At 42.5% G+C, this 19,803-nt stretch overlaps 1 protein-coding gene across 5 annotated transcripts in view; it reads left to right on the top strand.

Annotated features, from left to right (window-relative positions):
• Nucleotides 1-19,803, top strand: part of bag6l (BCL2 associated athanogene 6, like) — a 39,866-nt gene that overhangs the window by 2,475 nt on the left and 17,588 nt on the right. For 2 of the 5 annotated variants that reach the window (XM_083767886.1, XM_083767882.1), the window contains exons 1-12: nucleotides 1,458-1,596; nucleotides 2,010-2,106; nucleotides 4,234-4,351; nucleotides 6,319-6,545; nucleotides 7,771-7,845; nucleotides 8,196-8,318; nucleotides 8,917-9,164; nucleotides 9,653-9,785; nucleotides 10,448-10,651; nucleotides 11,648-11,849; nucleotides 12,276-12,338; nucleotides 15,823-16,133. In XM_083767886.1, the coding sequence (XP_083624012.1) occupies nucleotides 2,026-2,106; nucleotides 4,234-4,351; nucleotides 6,319-6,545; nucleotides 7,771-7,845; nucleotides 8,196-8,318; nucleotides 8,917-9,164; nucleotides 9,653-9,785; nucleotides 10,448-10,651; nucleotides 11,648-11,849; nucleotides 12,276-12,338; nucleotides 15,823-16,133 (1,785 nt within the window). In that variant the 5' untranslated portion in view covers nucleotides 1,458-1,596; nucleotides 2,010-2,025. The other 3 variants (XM_083767883.1, XM_083767885.1, XM_083767884.1) reach the window with 3 other exon arrangements.

Below are 19,803 nucleotides of genomic sequence, written 5' to 3'. Positions count from 1 at the left end.
GTCACAGGCCAGAAATGTATATAAAAGTATATAACCAAAAAACGAAAATCTTGTGCTGCTGTTTTTGCTTGTAAAATGTGTTTGGCAACACAAAATCTTTATATGTCATAAATACATATAGGCCTACCTAACATCTGAAACAAGTAGGCCTACTGGTGCCTTAGTTTACATTTCATGAAATGTAGCAAATTTGTTAAAAGAACGCTTCAACTAACGTCATTGGCACCCAGCACACTGAAACATACACATAACTGTAGTAAATTTAGCCAAAAGCTTATGTTTCATACATTCAAAATTTCACAACCTACTGTGTAATGATATAGGTAGAAAAGAAAAGCAGCACACCTTGGCTCAAAATGACGTGAAAACGAGTTATAACTTAACTTTGGACACTTTCAGTCAAGTCGATGCATGCATTTTAATCATTAGAAACACATTGGAATGTTCCAATTCATGATTAAATCTATCTAGAACACTCAGTTTTGCCATTATGGTGTACACTGTACAGCTTCATCGCTGTATGCACCTAACCATCCACTCCATGTGAGCTCCCCACGACGGAGCCCGCGTCTTCCTCACCAGCCATTTGCAGCATCTTGTTGCATACGCTAAAAGATCTGAGCATTCGAGAAGAACACATCATCAGTGCATCAGAGTAGTCAGAAACGGGTCTCATGGTCGCAGCTTACGTATTTCCTGTAGGCGGACTCAACATAGCTGCAGGGTTTAAAGTTAAACCCTCACCAGGCACACCTCTTCTACTACAGTGAACGGTAGAGTGACTGATGTTAGTCTGCCTCAAGTCAAATTCAAGTCAAAAAATGGTGTTGTTCAAGTCAAAAAATGTTACTCTTTTACCTGCTTTTTACTAACACTAACATTACAAAGATGCACAGAACATCAAGATGAACCTACGAAGGGCACCTACGGATGGCTGCAATTCGAAACTGGCCTCTGTAAGATCTGAATCCCATGTGCTGTGTGCCAATCACTTAAGTTGAAGCATTTTCTTTAACAAATTTGCTACATTTCATGATCTAGATTCACATGAGTAAACTATGGCACCAGAACTTGTTTCAGATGTTAGGTATATGTATGACATTTGAGAAAGATTTTGTGTTGCCAAAATCAATATAACACATTTTACAAGCAAAAATAGCAGCACAAGATTTTCGTTTTTTGGTTATATACTTTTATATACATTTCTGGCCTGTGACAATATACTGCAGGATATTATGAGTAGAACTTTTAACCCAAAGTCCAGAAGGGTATTATCTATAAAAAAAAATGCATTGAATGTGTAGTGCCCATGACGCGGGAACGAAACTGAACGTAAAGGGACCTCACAATATGGCCTAATAGGTCTACTCTACAGTATTACTAATAGACAGGCATTTGACACGGACGTGCCTCGCCTGCCGACCTCATACGTGACGTCACAGGGGGTCTTTTCACTGAGACGACTAGCGGTGTCGCATTTTTATGGGAAATTCTTTAGCTTGCCAAGCTAACGGTGTGTAGTTCACACCGTTAGACAGTCTATAAACGAAGAATTTACTGAAACAAATCAAACTACGTTGATGATAGATATACTAGGTAACAAGAAACACGAAAGTCTGAGTGGTTTACATTGGACCTTTGAACAGCCGTCTGTCTCCTTCGGGAGATTAACCTAACCTTAGCTGGGTAGCTGTGCTAACCTAGCCAGCCTTCTTCTGCTAATTGGGATTATTAGCCAACGTTAGCCGGCCGGCTAACAACAATAACAACCAACCATCGTAGTAAAACCTCAGTACAAGTGAGATCAACTGTTGCCTGGATTATTACTTCATTTATTGTGGTAGATGGTGATGATATTCGTCACGGTCACCCTTTAATCTGTGATTCAGATTTGATTCTTGATACTTGTTTTGTTGTTAGTGAGTGGAACAGATTGCCTTGGCTTAATTCCTGCGGTAACGTTGACAGCTATAATTCAACGCATACTAAATTGCACTTTCTTTTTAAAGACGACACTGCAGAAACATGGCGGAGCCTGGCACCATGATTGAGGTCACTGTCAAGACACTGGATTCTCAAAGTAGGACCTACAAAGTCAGAGGCGAGGTAAAGGCTATAATAGAAGTGTATATTATATACGTCTCTAAATGTTTTGATGAATTGAAAATGGTGGGCCCTATTGTAAACAAGTGTAATGCTTTATGGTGTCGTCCACTGACAGTTAACAGTTTTTGTATTGAGTTGTGCTTGAAATGTACTGTAATTCTGCAAACTGTTAATAAATCAAATAATCAATCAATCAGGTCAGATACCCCATAAAGTAGACCATAAATTAAAGAACGGACAAAGTGATCCTCAGCCCTTTGTGTGTGTATATCTGTGGGACATCTGTGTTCCATACAATGTCGAGGCCTGTCATTTGTTTCAAAATTCCTTTGCTATATATCTATTTAACAGTCAATTCTTAGTTGTTGTTGGGGTATTTTTCACAGTACATTTACACGTATGTGAAATTTGTTCTCAAATTGTACCCATCCTAGTTTTTAGGATCAGTTTAAGTCTGTTTTAAACTCACAAACATTGCAGCTGTATGAAAAAGTATTTTGTTTCATAAAAATCCACCGTAGACATGTTATGACTTATGAGTAGTGATGCACCGAATATTCGGCTGCAGAAAATATTCGGCAGAAAATGGCTAAATATGCATTTTCGGCCTATTCGGTTTCGGCCCAAATAGGCAGAAAATATATCACCGAATAGTGTATGCAATTAATGCATTCAAAGAGCTGAATAAATGTTTTATGGACCCATAATAGTGATTATTATTTAAGTTAAGTTTTGCCATAACCATAATATAACATTTGTAGAATCAAACTCAGGTTAATGAGTTAAGTGAGGATACTAAAACAGCGATATTCAGTTACACTTCATACCAATGATACTGTGTGGGTGTAGGTATGTTAAGTGATAACCACTTTCAACATGGCATTATAGGCAAAAGCTTTCTAAATCTTTAAATTTTTCCAAACATCTACAAGCTTGTAGGTCAACAATCTTTGCTATTTGTTGTACAACAAAGTATTTATAGTGCTTACGTGGACTGGACTAGACCTGTCTGGCTGGAAACATTGTGGTTGCAAGGACTTCATTTCTGACCTTTCAGATACAGGAATGTGTCACAGTCATTACCAGGTGATTGAGAGATTATTTATTCTGTACTTACTCTGTATAAACATACTAATTTAAGTAGTGATGCCCCGAATATTCAGCCGCAGAAAATGTTCGGTTTCGGCCCGAATAGGCAGAAAATATATCACCGAATAGTGTATGCAATTAATGCATTCAAAAGAGCTGAATAAATGTTTTATGGACCCATAATAGTGATTATTATTTAAGTTAAGTTTTGCCATAATCATTTATTTTAAATAAATCAGGTAGCTTTAAGGTACGGCCATGACAGCAATGGTAGGAAAAAAGATGTATAATATTAATCATATTCGGATATTCGGTATTCGGTTTTCGGCCAACTGTTTCCTATATTCGGTATTCGGTTTCGGCAAAGAATTTCAATTTCGGTGCATCCCTACTTATGAGCTTCTTTCTGTCAAGCAATTCTGTGCAGGTGATTCTTTTTCTCATTGTTGACTTTGGAAGCGCTCGTTTTTCAATAAAACAACGTCCTACTGCCTCCTGCATTATGTGCAATTTCAAAATGGGTGGTACGCAGGGGTTGAGTGATTTCCAACGAGCGCTTCCAACACTTTTAGACAAAGTAGCTCATAATAACATGTCGTCTACGATTTTTATGAAACAAACACTTTGCAGATAATTCAAGCTTTTTGTACAGCTGCAATGTTGGTGTGTTTCACTGTTTAATCCATTCTGGGCGGGAACCCCTTTTGGTGTTTTAACCATAATTTTAAACTATCTATTGAAAAAAAATAGCAGTTGCTTTAGCAGACAGTTTGAGGGTCCAATGGAGTTAAGAGGTTTTGTCCAAAGCGTTTTTTACTACTTTCCATTTGTTCAATATTTTCACAACACACAGATGTAAAGGCTGTTCAATAGCACTGATTTATGTATTCTTTTTAAATCAAAAACCAAAAAAATGGATTTGGGAGGTTTCCTCCCGACAACAATGATATACACAAAATATCTACTTACAAATTGCGGCTAGGAGCAGTTGTATTTATATGAAGATGAACTATCTTGTCTCATGCATTTCACCCTCAGCTAACTGTGAAGGAGTTCAAGGAACACATCGCCACGTCTGTTGAGATCCCAGTGGAGAAGCAGAGGCTCATCTACCAGGGCAGAGTATTGCAAGATGAGAAGACATTGACCGAGTACAGTGAGTAGTATAGTGCTGCCGTAATTGTCCAAAAATTTGATTCGGATATTCGTTTTAAAAACCCACGTGGATTCGAGCAATTCGACCCATTCGGATTTCGGATTTCAATTCGAGCCATTCGGATTTATTTATTAATAATTAAATTACACCAATACAACCTGAGACATAACATTTAAGATTGCATTGCTGGCGCAACTCTCTCTCCGCGCATTGGTGCTGCTGAAAAGCGAGTTGGAACACAACGCATGCATTCTCCTTTCTCCAGTAAAACTTTTTTTTCTTAAATGAGCAATCCTACCACACAGCCTTATCAAAACGAGGCACGGAGGCAGTATTAATTGAATTCACAGAACAGAACACTGCATTGCTGCTGCTGCTGCCGGACCCGGCACCACATTTCATCCTTACGCATTTTATTTATCTTCTTATAATTTCCTGAAGGATAAAGTCGCTTCATGATTCTCCCGTCTGTCCGAAACAACACCGACCCAGATTCTGATCACTAGATACGCTGTTGACGGAAGATTTCACCATTCTGAGCAGCCTACACTCACTGCGCAAAGAACGTAAAAGGCTCCCGCGGCCCCGCCCGCCCTGTGCTCACTACGCAGGCTGCGCTGCTAGGAAGAGTACGAGGCAGAGATGATTTATTCTTTAATGTATGCCGGTGTCGGCGTGTCGCGTGGCAAATATAACTAATCTACAAGCTCACAAGTCACAACGCGTCGCTTACCCATGGCACCGTCTCGCGAAAACTAATAATAATAATAAATAAAATATATTTTTTATTATTATTTTTAATTCAGACCTTAATTTGATATATTCGGTTATGCTTATGCAATTTAAAGGCCAAATTAATAGGATTCATAAAATATCGGTGATGGATGGAACATGAATATTGGCCAAAGGAGCAGATTATTGTCTCCACCAGGCCGAAGGCATGTGGGGAGAGTATGTTTTGCACTCCGTGTGTCCGTGTGTCCGTCCGTCCGTCCGTGAGCAGCTAATCTCGGCCACCGTTAACCCGATCGATGCCACATTTTGCACACACACTCCCTGGATGCCAACGATGAACCTCTGCCCCAAACTTTCCACAACGGCCTGTTATAGCGCCACCAGGAGGCCGCTTTGTGCAAAACAAGTTTTTGCACAGTACACCTACAGATTTTGTCCAAACATCACGCAAATTGGTACACAGTCTCTCTAGAGCCATTCAACGAAACCGGTCTTTCACATTTCTCACACTCCATCCTGATTGGTTAAGATTGGCTTCCAAAATTCACAGGAGTGCTCAGTTTCAAACAAAATGCTGCAAATCATGAGCACATCGCGTGATTTCCGTGAAATTGTGCACCCACATTCCCACTAGGCCGAGGACGAAATGCCACATGAACAATTTCAACTCAGACTCAAGGTGGCGCTATAACTGGCCGAAAAGTGTTTTTACCTCTAACTGCACGGATCTGTGGATAACTTTGTATGCCAACTCCCTAGAGGCCAAGGAAAAACCTTTGCCTGGAATTTTTCACATCTGCTCTTTATAGCGCCACCAGGAGGCCGACATATGTAAAACACATTTTCTATTATTACTCCTTCAGATTTTATCCAAATTTCACGCAAATCGGTATACACTATCTCCATAGTCATGTGATCAACACGGAGCGGCACCATTTCCCATCTTCCATCCTGATTGGCTAAGATTGGCTTCCAAAGCTCACACGATTCGTCCATTTAGAAAAAAGGCCACAAATCACAAACACAGTGTGCAATTTCCGTTAAATTATACACGCACATTTTCACTAGGCCGAGGACGACATGCCACAATTTTTTTTGGCACTTTGTCTAGTTTTAAGATTGGTTTTTCATCTGAAAGTTTTAATTATAATTGTGTTTATGCTTTGGAAATGGTCAGCAATAGTCAAGTATATGTGATTTAAGTAGGCTAAAAATAATAATGTGTTTGTCAGATGTGGATGGGAAAGTAATTCACCTGGTAGAGAGAGCGCCGCCCCAGACCACCATGACCGGCTCTGGGAGTGGAGGGGTGTCCGCAGGGGGGGCGGAGGGTGGACCCAGCACCAGCCACGCGTCCACGGCCCCCCCAGGAGGACCACATGACCGCAACGGGAACAGCTACGTAATGCTCGGTACCTTCAACCTCCCCGTCAACATCATGGATCCTTCAGAGATACAGGTAACGCAACACAAGGTCACCATTTAGTTATTAGTACCTCTGCCGACTGCCCCACCTCTGTGAACATTACACGGCACATTACCTACAGTTTTTTGTCGGGTCTGGTAAATATCTCAAACATTACTCAGGGAAACTAATCACATCCAAATACAAATAGAGCTATTGAGAGATGTACAAAAAAAAGCCCACAACATCATTAAAGACACCAGCCATCCCGAAAATACCCTATTCCAACTATACACCCTTCCAAATAACGCTACCAGAGCATCAAATCTCGCACAACCCGTCTCACATCTCAGTAACAGTTTCTTCCCCCAGGCAGTCAGGCTGCTGAACAGCTGACCTTGAACTGTATTGCACTTTACTCTGCCTTACTTTGTCACTTTACTCTGAACTCCACTGTTTTTGTGTGTTCATTCTTTTGCACTATAGCTGTTTGTTTGTTTTTGTCATGTTTACACTCGTGTATATAAGACTGAAAGTGCTCAAAGCAAAGTAATTTCATTGTATTTAAACTATTTATACACTGTGGGCTCCGATGCTAGTGATGAGTGCCTTTATTTGCACAAATGAATGACTGTGACGTTTCGAGCACAATGCTCTTCCTCACACTTCAAAAATCAGAGCCAGGAGGGAAGCACGCACATCTTCTTGTATTCTACAGGTGCTGGACCAAGTATACGTACATGGAAAGGAAGGAGGGAGGTCCGCACACTGTTATGAGCTCCAATTCTTTATTTAAGGTTACAACGTTTGTAACTCAACGTTGATGTACTCATCACACTGTGTATATACAGCCTACCACCCATAGTCAGATCATTACCTGAAGAAGACCCAAGAGGTCGAAACGTTGTAACCTTAAATAAAGAATTGGAGCTCATAACAGTGTGCGGACCTCCCTCCTTCCCTTCCTCACACTTCCTCAGTGTCTGAGGAAGAGCATTATGCTCGAAATGTCATTCATTTGTGCAAATAAAGGCACTTATAACTAGCATCGGAGCCCACAGTGTTCAAGCGTCTTCATTCCTTATCCTTATATACTACTCATCGCTCCTGCCCAAGTTTGGGTTGGATTGTGTATGTCTTTGTACTTATTTTTTGTGTACTCTGTATTTATACACATGACAAATAAACCTGAACCTGAACCCAAGTACCAATGATATAGCATTGCTAAAACATTTAGATACTGTAGTCCCAGAAAATATCATTGGATTTTTCTCTACAGATGCAAGTTCAGCAGATGATGGCAGGGGTTGGCAACTCGGGAAGGAATGCCAGGGTCAGCACCAGTACTTCCGGGGTAATGAAAGACTCTGTGCTATAAGACCATCCATCTGTCACATTATGTGCTGCCAATTACTTCATTCTGGAGTCCTTAACCCATTTAGACCTGACATCGCAATTAAAAAAATGTCTTCTGAAATACCTATGTTTCTATAGGTATTGAGCACCACCTATGTCAGTGGTGCTCAATATTTCCCAGAATGATCTGTATTTGGCCGCGGACCCCCATCTGAAAATATGTTGTTCCAGGGACTTGGGGAGCTATTTTTCAATAGCTAAAGTATAACATAATGCTTAAAACACCAAAAGGGGTTCCCGCCCGAAATGGGTCTTTTGTCAGCCTTCTGAAAATGATTTTGTTTCCAGAGCAACGGCTCACTCGACGTGCACATCAACATGGACCAATCGCTGCAGAGCGAGCCGAGGATGAGACTGCAGCTGGCGGAGAACTTGCTGAGAGATGCTAGATCTTTGATCGACAGACTAGAGGTGAAAGCAACTTACCCAGGAACTCAACGGTGATTGTGTTGTGTGCGTTGTATGAAGAGCAGTGTTGTTTTTGGCAGCAAATTTCTATTTAAGTTTTAGTCGTAGTCTCTTGAAACGTTTTCATTTAGTTTTAGTCACATTTTCTTCACCTGGAATGTTTTAGTGTTAGTCTAGTTTTAGTCGACTAAATATCATAAGATTTTTGACGACTAAATCGTACAGTTGATTTAGTTGACTAAAATGTATTTTGGCGGGCCTTGATGCCGTCATAATGGCTGATCTTTCACTTTCTGAAAATGGCAGATCTACAAGCTTGTAGATCGGCTATTTTCAGCATTCAACCAAGTGTAAAATTACTTATACTTATATCTCTTGTCCACTAGTCCCTTCCTAACATTTTAGTCTAGTTTTTATTTTTTGACGAAATTGTCAATATATTTAGTCTTAGTTTTAGTCACCATAGCTTAGTTTTCATTTAGTTTCCATTTAGTTTTCGTCAGTGGAAAAAAAGGTAGTCGGCGAACATTATTTGTCTTCGTTTTAGTCGACAAAATCAACACTGATGATTATTTATTATTATTATTATTCTTTTCATCAGGGTCAGTCCAGTAATGGCACTGCTCAACCTGAGCCGGGAACGTCTCAGCCTTCCTCCTCCACCTCCTCCTCCTCCACCTCCTCCTCTTCCACCTCCACCTCCACCTCCTCCTCCTCCTCCTCCACTGCAGGAGTAACAGGAGCTTCACAGCCCATGGACACCTCTTCTCCAGCACCACCAGCACCGCCTCCTGCTGCTTCTTCCTCCTCCTCCACCCAAACAGAGGGACTGTCTCACTCTGGACCCAAGTAAATTATATTCCATATCGTTGTATTGCTGTCGGGCTGAAAGAAACCTTGTATTTCCATATTTCACCTTGTGTTTTTTTCATACATGAATGAATGAATATACCCTACTTATATTCGTCCTACAAGATATCGGTTATATTCACTCTGTTGAAACGTGAAAGTGGTTAAAAAGACACAATCCATGCCACCTGTTACAATAGAAACGCTGTGCAGGTGCCAGAGATAAGGGACACATGAAATAATAAATAACCGTGGGCGCATCCATGTGCACATTGTGTGGACGTCAGATTAAAAACATTAATAACGCAGATTGGGTTAAGTCTGTCTTATTGGTGTTAGTATGTATTTCTATTTAACAATTTGATCCATTGGAACACAGGATATTTTTTTAAATATACCATTCCCATGGAGGGAAACAAACCAAGTGGGTCCTTGTTTTTTTAAAATGTTTTCTCTCGTTTTCTTTGTTTTTGCCTTTTTTTTTTCAGTCATCATCCAAGCCCGGCAGAGTTTGTGGAGGTTCTGTCTGAAGTGAGGCGAGTGGAGGAGAAACTGCGTCCCTTCATCGAGAGAACACATTCAATCCTGGGAGCGGCCACGTCGGCAGACTACAACAACAATGTGAGGACATAAATATGTGTACAATTTATTAAATTAATGTACACATCTATAATGCACATTACATCTAACACAGGTGACTGAGGAGCAGTGTTGTGTTTTTGGCAGCGAATTTCTTTTTCAGTTTTGGTCATAGTCTCTCTTGAATAGTTTTAATTTAGTTTCAGTCACATTTTAGTCACCTTGAATGCTTTAGTGTTTAGTCTAGTTTTAGTCGACTGAATATCATAAGATTTTAGTCGACTAAAGCTACAGTTGATTTAGTCGACTAAAATGTATGTTTGCGGGCCTTGATGCCGTCGTAATGGCTGTTTTTACACTTGCTGAAAATAGCTGATCTACAAGCTCACAACGCGTCACACTGTTGTGAGCTTGTAGATCTGCTATTTCCAGCATGCAACCAAGTGTAAAATGACTTATACTGGATCTCTTGTCCACTAGTCCCATCCTAAAAATATAGACTAGTTTTATTTGTTGACAAAATCGACAGTATATTTAGTCATAGTTTCAGTCAGCATGGCTTAGTTTTTACTTTTTATGTAGTTTTTGTCAGTGGAAAAAAGATAGTTGACGAACATTTTTCGTCGTAGCATTAGTCGACGAATACAACACTGCTGAGGAGGAGAGAATGTCTAATAATGTGTTTGTTTTGTTTCTATTTCCAGAACCAGGGCAGAGAAGAGGACCAGCGTGTTCTGAACATGGTGGGAGACGCCCTGCGTCTCCTGGGCAACACCTTGGTGGCCCTGGGAGACCTGCGCTGTAACCTGGCCGCTACTCCTCCACGACACCTCCATGTGGTGCGACCCATGTCCCACTACACCTCCCCTGTCCTGCTGCAGGCTGGACTGCCACACATGCCCATTCCAGTACGTTCACTTTGCCATGACACTTTGTCAAACTGTTATTTCTTTTTTTTAGTGGTGCAACCACTCCTATAGACAGCTCTGGTTGTCCCTGGGTTTGTCCTTGGCTGGGTGGCTGGGTCTGTCCGAGCATGGAAATAGCGTTATAGCGTTTTGTTCACTACCAAGTGTCACTGTTGCACAGCCTAACACACACACAAAGGCCAGGCATGGGGGCTTGTACCGTACATACAGCACAAGTTCAGTACAGCAGCACTCACTTCAGAGTTCAAACGGGTCTGATTTCTTCCCGCTAGTATGAAATATTTTGACATTTTTTCCCCTTTAATCATAGGAAACAAACATGCTGGTCCCTGTGAAGCAGTGGCTTTTAAATCTGGCCACGTCAAAATCTCAAGGCACACCTACTGTGTTCATAGCAAAGTAGCCCATCTACAAGCTCAGAATGCATACGCTTCTATATGATGTTGCGGTTGCTTATGCTCGTAGTCATAGCACAGAGTACCACGGCGTGGTACAAACAAATGTTCAATATTTAATTAAATGGGTTGCATAAGGCTGTGCAGCAAACACTACACACCCTTTAAAGTCACTTCACTTGTAACACAATAAAACACTGTAGCTTGCAGTTAAGGTTGTATATATTGAAAAGTTCAAAGCACATAGTTTCACGACCGTTCAGTTCAGTTCCCAATACAGTTCCAGATTATATCCAAGCCCTTGCACAAACACAAAGTTTCTTGTACCCTGCACGGTATCCGTTTGTAACCCAAAACCCCTCAGCTGTTCTGTTGTATCCACGTTAGTTACTCACTCACGGACGGAAAAGTGTGTTGATTAAATCCCCGCTGCTCCAAGGGTGTCCTTAACGATCATAATGATCCACGGGGAGTCCTCTCAGCGTGAGCCTCTCCACAGTGACCTGTCCTTGTCCTCCAAAAGATAACGCTCTGTGTGAACAACAAATTACAAACTTAACCCATTACATTTTTCCCACAGATAAACCTAGGGACCACAGTCACCATGACGTCCAATGGGAGACAGGCGGCTGAAGGCCAAGCCCAACCCTCTGCGACTACTGGGCAAGCGGATGGCCAGCCTCCGCCCTCTCAGCCCAACGGGGCCAATCACCAGCCACGAGTCATCAGAATCACCCATCAAACCATGGAGCCTGTGGTTATGATGCAAATGAACATTGATGGTTGGTATCCTGACTTAAACCACTGGGTCTCAAACCTTTTCATGTCCAGGACCCCCAGCCAAATGTCTTTGGCTACGGATCCCCATCTGAAAATATTTATTTTGCTGGGGACACCCATATAATATTTGTGTTGTTCAAAGCTTGATGAAATTTGGGAAATTGGTTGTCTATGGTGTGGTATAAACTGGTTAAACTACGAGCGCTGTCCATGATGATCATCATCCATCCGAGATTTGTGATTTTCTTTCATTACATTAGCATTCCCAGCTGAGAGTTAATCATTCTGGAGTCCGTTTTGTTATCCATCATGATCCAGATATCTTTCTGACCACCTGCTGATGTATCTTTCTGACCACCTGCTGATGTATCTTTCTGACCACCTGCTGATGTATCTTTCTGACCACCTGCTGATGTTGTGTTCTACAGGCGAGTCGGCCGGTGGGCCACAGATCCCAGGGCAGCCAAACGCTGGCAGTTCTGGGCCACCTGGTGAGTTCAACTCATACCTTTTATTATAAGATCTCATTTCCCCCCTTCCACGCGCTACGTCCAACCAGGGAAACTCCCCCCTGTCGGGTGTAAAGGAGCAACTTGGAAGCATGAGTTCAAGTCCGTTGCTCTCCCCTTGTCCCCCATACAGTGCCTTCGAAAAGTATTCACACCCCTTCACTTTTACCACATTTTGTTTTGTTACAGCCTCATTTCAAAATGGATAAAATTAGTTTTTTTCCTCATCAATCTACACACAATAATCTCACATAATGATGAAGTGAAAAAAGTTTTCTCAAATATTTTGTTAATTTATTAAAAATAAGAAGCTGGAAAAACACATGTACATAAGTATTCACACTCTTAATAATAATAATAAAACTTTATTTGTATAGCACCTTTCATGACATGAAATGCAGCTCAAAGTGCTTTACAGAACAATGGAGAATAAAAGAAAAGCAAGGCAACGACATTAAAAAAAACAAGCAGTAATGCAATACAGTGACGACATGAATAACAAAAAATAAAAAAATAAAAGATCAATTAAAAGCAATGTTGTAGAAGTGGGTCTTGAGCTGAGCTTTAAAAATGTCTACAGAGGCTGCCTGACGAAGGTACAGTGGGAGCTTGTTCCATGCCGACGGCCCGTAGAAGCAAAAAGCTGCTTCCCCGTATTTTTTAGTTGCCATTTTTTTAGGCAAAGCGAGCAGGCCAGCAGTGGAAGACCTTAGGGGGCGGTTTGGGACATATTTAGGCAGGCAGTCATGTAGGTAGGAAGGTGCGAGACCATTGAGAGCTTTATAGACAAGTAAAATAATTTTAAAATCAATCCTAAAAACAACCGGAAGCCAGTGCAGTGATGCCAAAACTGGAGTAATATGTTCTCTCATCTTAGTTCTAGTTAAAACTCTGGCTGCTGCATTTTGGACAAGTTGTAATCTGTCAGTTGTTTTCTTAGGCAGTCCTGAAAAAAGTGCATTGCAGTAATCAAGCCGAGAAAAAACAAAGGCGTGGATTAGCGTTTTTGCATCGTCCAAGGACACATAGGCTCTGATTCGTGCAATATTTCTAAGGTGAAAAAAGGCAATCTTGGTAACATGATTAATGTGTGAATTAAAATTCAATTCAGAATCAATAATAACCCCCAGGTTCTTTACTGTACTGTTACTTTCTACAGTCAGGTTGCCAAGTCTGCTTAATATTGATTCTTTCTGTTCACTAGAACCGATTATGAGAACTTCTGTCTTATCCTCATTTAGCTTGAGAAAGTTCTCACTCATCCAACATTTGATGCTAGACAGACAGGTAAACAGCGGGTCTAAAGCACAGGGATCATCTGGAGCCACAGAAAGATATAGTTGGGTATCATCAAGTTGAGGCACCTTTGGAAGCAATTACAGCCTTAAGATTTTTTGGGAATGATGCTATAAGCTTGGCAAAGTTAAATTTGGGGTATTTTCCCCCTTTTTCTCTGCAGATCCTCTCAAGCTCTGTCAGGTTAGACGGGGAGCGTCGCTACACAGCTATTTTCAGGTCCTTCCAGAGATGCTCAATGGGGTTCAAGTCTGGGCTCTGGCTGGGCCACTCAAGGACTTTCACAGAGTTGTCCTAAAACCAATCCTTCGTTATCTTAGATGTGTGCTTGGGGTTGTTGTCCTGTTGGAAGGTGAATCGTTGACCAAGTCGGAGGCCCTGAGCGCTCTGGAGCAGGTTTTCATCCAGGATGTCTCTGTACACTGCTCCATTCATCTTTCCCTCTATCCTGACAAGTCTCCCAGTTCCTGGGAGACTTGTTCTCCCCACAGCATGATGCTGCCACCACCATGCTTCACCGTAAGGATGGTATTTGCCAGGTGATGAGCGGTGCCTGGTTTCCTCCAGACGTAACGCTTGGCATTCAGGCCAAAAAGCTCTATTTTGGTTTCATAAGACAAGAGAATCTTGTTAATAATGGTCTGAGAGTCGTTTAGGTGCCTTTTGGCAAACTCCAAGTGCGCTGTGACGCCCGGCTGTCATGTGCCTTTTATTGAGGAGAGGCTTCGGTCTGGAGGAAACCAGGCACCGCTCATCACCTGGCAAATACCATCCCTACGGTGAAGCATGGTGGTGGCAGCATCATGCTGTGGGGATGTCTTTCAACGGCAGGAACTGGGAGACTTGTCAGGATAAAGGGTAAGATAAATTGAGCAGTGTACAGACATTCTGGATGAAAACCTGCTCCAGAGCACTCAGGACCTCCGACTTGGTCAACGATTCACCTTCCAACAGGACAACGACCCCAAGCACACAGCTAAGATAACGAAGGATTGGTTTTAGGACAACTCTGTGAAAGTCCTTGAGTGTGACACAGCAGTGTAGTATTGACAGTATAACATGTGGAATGCAGCCAGGCTAGCCTGCACACACATTAACCTGGTCTAATTGTTGCACAGTTATTTAATAAATAATTCAGTGCATTTATATCTGTGTTTGTTACATTTTGTTTTACAAAGTTGGGAAAGTAATGTTTAAGTCAAGCCTTGATGTTGCCTTACACAAAATAATGATTCCAGACTCCACACAGTGAGGCATACAGCTTAATAGGTTATTACGTTTCTTTGTCGGATCGGTACTCTGTATCGGCAGATACTGGACCCCCATGTATCGAAATCGGTATCGAATGCCAAAAAGCCGGATCGGTGCATCCCTAGTTTATTGTGTGTAGATTGATGAGGAAAAAAACGAATTTAATCCATTTTGAAATGAGGCTGTAACAAAACAAAATGTGGTAAAAGTGAAGTGGTGTGAATACTTTCCGAAGGCACTGTATATGGGGACTAGGTTGGTGGAGGGTGTGTAGAGCCCAGGATCACAGTAGATGATTGACACATGGGTTACAAAATCGTGGGATAAAAAAATATATTAGTAAAAAGAAAAAATAATAATTTCCCCCCCCCCCCCCCCCAAGATATTCTACATTACCAGATCTCACCATCTTAACTTTCAGCCGCGGTTTGTTCCTGCCAGTCCACGTGTGAGATTTATTTTATTTTGTGATTTGAATCATTTATACTTTCATTGCATAAATTATATATTTTTGAGTGGTGCAACCACTCCTATAGACAGCTGTGTGTCTGTCTGTCTGTGTGTCTGTCTGTCTGTCTGTCTTTCTGTCTGTCTGTCTGTCTGTCTGTCTGTCTGAGCACGGAAGTAGCATATTGTCGCCACCAAGTGTCACTGTAGTGCATAGTGTCACTGTTGTGCAACCTAACACAGACAGAGGCCAGGGAGGCAGGGAGGAGAGACAGTACAGTACAGTACAGTACAGCACCACTCACTTCAGACCGCTCTGATTTTTGATTAAGACAAGTGTTAATAATAAATAAATCTAAATAAGCTGTGGAGCTTCACTTGAGTTGCAAGTACATTACATGAAAATTAAAATAATTTGTCAAGGGTATGAATGACGAGGTGTATTAAATTTAACGTGTCTTGTGTTTTCTAGGGGCCACGCCCATCCAGATCCCGGGACTCCCTCCAGAGTTCATGCAGGCCATCGTGCACCAGATCTCCCACCAGGCCGCCGCCATGGCTGCCGCGGCCGCCGTCGGGGGCCACCCGGGCCACATGCCGCCCGGCGGCCCTGCCCACACCGCGGACGGCACGGCTCCCTCGCACCCTCCTCACCCTCCCCAGGCCAGGGTGGTCATCACCAGGCCCTCCTTCTCCCCGCACATCAACCCGCCCGTTGGCACCAGAGGACCCACCATCAACATCAGGGCGGCGGTGCCTCCCACCGCCGGGCAGCCAGGACAGGTACAGCTGAAAGCCTTGGTGGTTTCCTAATGCCATGCCTTTTTAACACTTATACCGCCATTGGCCGAGATCTACGTCAATTAAAGCTCATTACGTTAGCATCGGGTTGCTAGCCATAGTTGTTGTTGTCGTAACACTGGGTCTTGTCTTAGATCGTCGTCGCCATCAGGGCTCCAGGCTAACCGGAACCGTCCCAAAATACTATTTGAACCGTCCCAAAGTGAATGTATACAGTCCCGGGAAAAAGACAAAAAAGGAAAAGGAAAGCACCACTGAGATTACAAAATTAATAACTGTATTTTTGAGGGGCGCTAGCCCCTCCTATATTCAGCTGTAGTGTAGATTAAGATTAAATTCCTGTTGACAATGAATGGAGAATTTACGTCCTATGTGTCTGAGCAAATGATGATGATGTACGATAAGAGCGCCACTCACTTCACACGGGTGTTATTCATTTTATATTAATGAATAATGAATTGCATTTTTATAGCACTCAAAGCGCTTTACAATGGTTTATTCAGTCATACATTGGGAGGTGAAGCGGCAAACAGTCGACACCAGCGTCCTCACTTCCCACATTCACACACCAATGGTGGCGAGCTCACACTGACCGACTCATTGGAGGCAATGTAGGGTTCAGTGTTTTGCCCAAGGACACTTCGACAGTTCGACATGTGGACAGGAGGAGCCGGGATTCGAACCACCGACCCATGGGTCATTGGACGACCTGCTCTACCTCCTGAGCCACAGCCGCCCCTACAAAGTATATTCTTTTTTTAAATAGGGTAACCCCATTATACAATAAATGCAGTATAGTATTTGTTTGGCTTCATATTTCTACTGTAGATAGAGAAAATACACTGATTTAGAAAAAATGCTCCCAGATGAAAAGTTTTCATGATGTGTGAGATGAAAGAATGTTTTGGTCATACTAGCCTATAATCATTAGCCTATACTCATTTAGCCAGTATGTGCTTAAAATACAAGTAAAAAAATAATACTCATTCACTGTTGTATCACGGAGTAGCTTCCTACAGCTAGAAATAAGAGAAAATATCGCCTTATGCAAATCATTTAAGAATGATTGCACTGTGTAGACCAGGGCTAAGCAACCTTAGGCACCAGTGCCAACATTGTCACCAGGGCCAGATAAACCCCTATGGGTGCCCCTGTGCAGATCAAATTTAATGCCCCCCCATAGCGCGGACACGACCAACCCCGAACACATGGAACACAATAAGGTATAGGCAAATAGTACAACTTCACTGGAATACAACTGGCAACCATTGCAATAAATTACATTAGTTTTGTTTTTTTGACCAGTAAAATGCATTTCAGAAATGCGACTCTCACGCCCGTTTTTGACCAGTAAAATGCATTTCAGAAATGCGACTCTCACGCCCGTTTTTGACCAGTAAAATGCATTTCAGAAATGCGACTCTCGCGCCCTCGCTTCGCTCGGGCGCGGAAAAAAAAATGTTTTTTTGAGTATTCATCAATACTCAATCAATTTTTACTCAATACTAAAAGTTCTGCATGGATATCCTATTGTGACTAGTGAAATCTCCATTATAGAAAGGTTGCGAGCGAGGTGAACGCTGGCCTAGCCCGAGGCTAGTCCCGCGAGGCCAGACGGTTTCCTCCTGCAACTTTCAAATGCAGCTGGTCATACATTTGGAGATTATGGAATAGTTGTGTGGCTACGCGAAACTAGCCCCGAGGGCTGCATGCATGTACCTGGATGCTCGCTCGTTCGCCCGCCCACACACACACTGACTGACCTTTGACCCGTGGAAGCTCTTGCTCTTCTTGGCGTCGGAGAGGGCAGAGGTCAGCGAGCTGTTGGGCAGCGTGGGCAGCTTGAGGTGCTGACCGAACAGAGAGGTGGTGGAGCCCTCCTGCATTACCATCACCTGGAACACCACCATGCACACACACACACACACACACACACACACACACACATACACACAGGTGCACACACAGTTAACGCAACTCATACCCTCTGGTCTTTCTCAGGAGCCATCGCCATGTGGTGGACATTTTTGTCAAAAAAAAAGTCTACTTTTGCCACGGACATACAAAATTTGTATTTAAACAAACTCAAAGAGCTATAGACCTAAATGGCCATTGCAGGTATGTAACTCTGAGAGTGTATACGGCTCCATTTGGTTCCATTTGTACACTCTCAGAGTTAAGGAGGGTCCTTGAAAATGAAATGTTTCATCATCATCATCAGTACAGTTATGTAGCCCAGATACGAACAACTGTCCTAGTGGACTCCTAATGTGCCATGCATAGTGCCATAGTTCAGTGGTTCTCAACCAGTGGTTCGGGGACCACCAGTGGTCCTTGAAGAGGTTCCAGGTGCATCCATCCATCCATCCATAACCGCTTATCCGTAGTCGTGTCAAATGATGGAGAGCTGGCAACCAAATGGACCCTCATAGATCTTTGACTCTTGACAGTGTAAAATGCCCTTTTGGTTTCATTGTGTACGATCTCAACAGTTACATTATTGTTAAACCCCTGCATTGATCAATACTCAATCAATCGCTTTGCTCGGGCGCAGAAAATAATTCGCATTAGGGACATGTGGGCACCAGGACAACTGGGCACTAGAGACATGTTGGCACCGGGACATGTGGGCACCAGGACAACTGGGCAGTTGTCCATGTGCACACATGTCCCTAGTGCCCAGGTTTCCAGTTTGGGAAACACCAATCTGAGAATCCCATCGTCAAATATTCGGGAAAACAGCGCCTCCCCTAGGCAACAGTCTGTCTTGAGAGACTAGGGAAACACTGACTGCTCTACCTGCAAAACTAGGCAGATCTCACCAAGTCAAGGGTCTAAATTAGAGGTCCCCGATATGAAAAAGGTGATAATCACTGCTATTAATACTAATTACAGAATGAATAACAGTGTAGAAGAATAACTTTGTTTTGATGGTTTGACAGTTTTACTGTTAGCTGCAATACAGACTTAGAACTTAGCACACTGTCACACACACACACACACACACACACACACGTCACACAAACAAACACACGCACGCACGCAAAAGTTGAATCCCGCGGCGGTGGGAATGGGATCATAATCTGCATTGGACTCAACAAATTACTTTGACTGTTCTTTGTGCTGGATTGGAGCAGTTGAAGGAAATAAGGAGGAATATATCCATTTGAAACGTGATATGGGCTCCGCCATGACACTAGTCACACAGTAAACAAACTTGCGTGTCACCACGTGTAGTACACACACACACACGCGCGCGCCAGATTTCGAGAGAGAAACCAGCAACCAGCTATGGAAAAACAAGCCCAAGCGACGCTACAGATAACACAAGCCCAGAATGACGAAGTCGCTTACAAAAAGCAAATTTGCCTGCCCTCAACAGTGATATACTACTCCAGTACAGAACCGAGAGAGTGACACATTCTTTTGGATGTAAACTGCGCAGCTTTTAGCTTTTTTGATCAGATTTGCGGATCGATTTTTTTCTTCTTTTTTTCACTCCCTTGCCACATGCCCCTGTGCAGCTGCACATAGCGGCGGATGGTAAATTGAAAATTCGGCCCTGATTTTCACAAAGGAGGGTGATCACTGGCACACTGGCAAGTGTGTGAGAGTATTTTTGGTTTTAAAAATAATATTTAAAAGAAATGCA

This window comes from Protomyctophum parallelum, assembly GCF_964188405.1.
Source record: "Protomyctophum parallelum genome assembly, chromosome: 1".
NCBI lineage: Eukaryota > Metazoa > Chordata > Actinopteri > Myctophiformes > Myctophidae > Protomyctophum > Protomyctophum parallelum.
The sequence above is the reverse complement of the archived record's forward strand: the minus strand, read 5'-3'. Positions and strand labels throughout refer to the sequence as shown.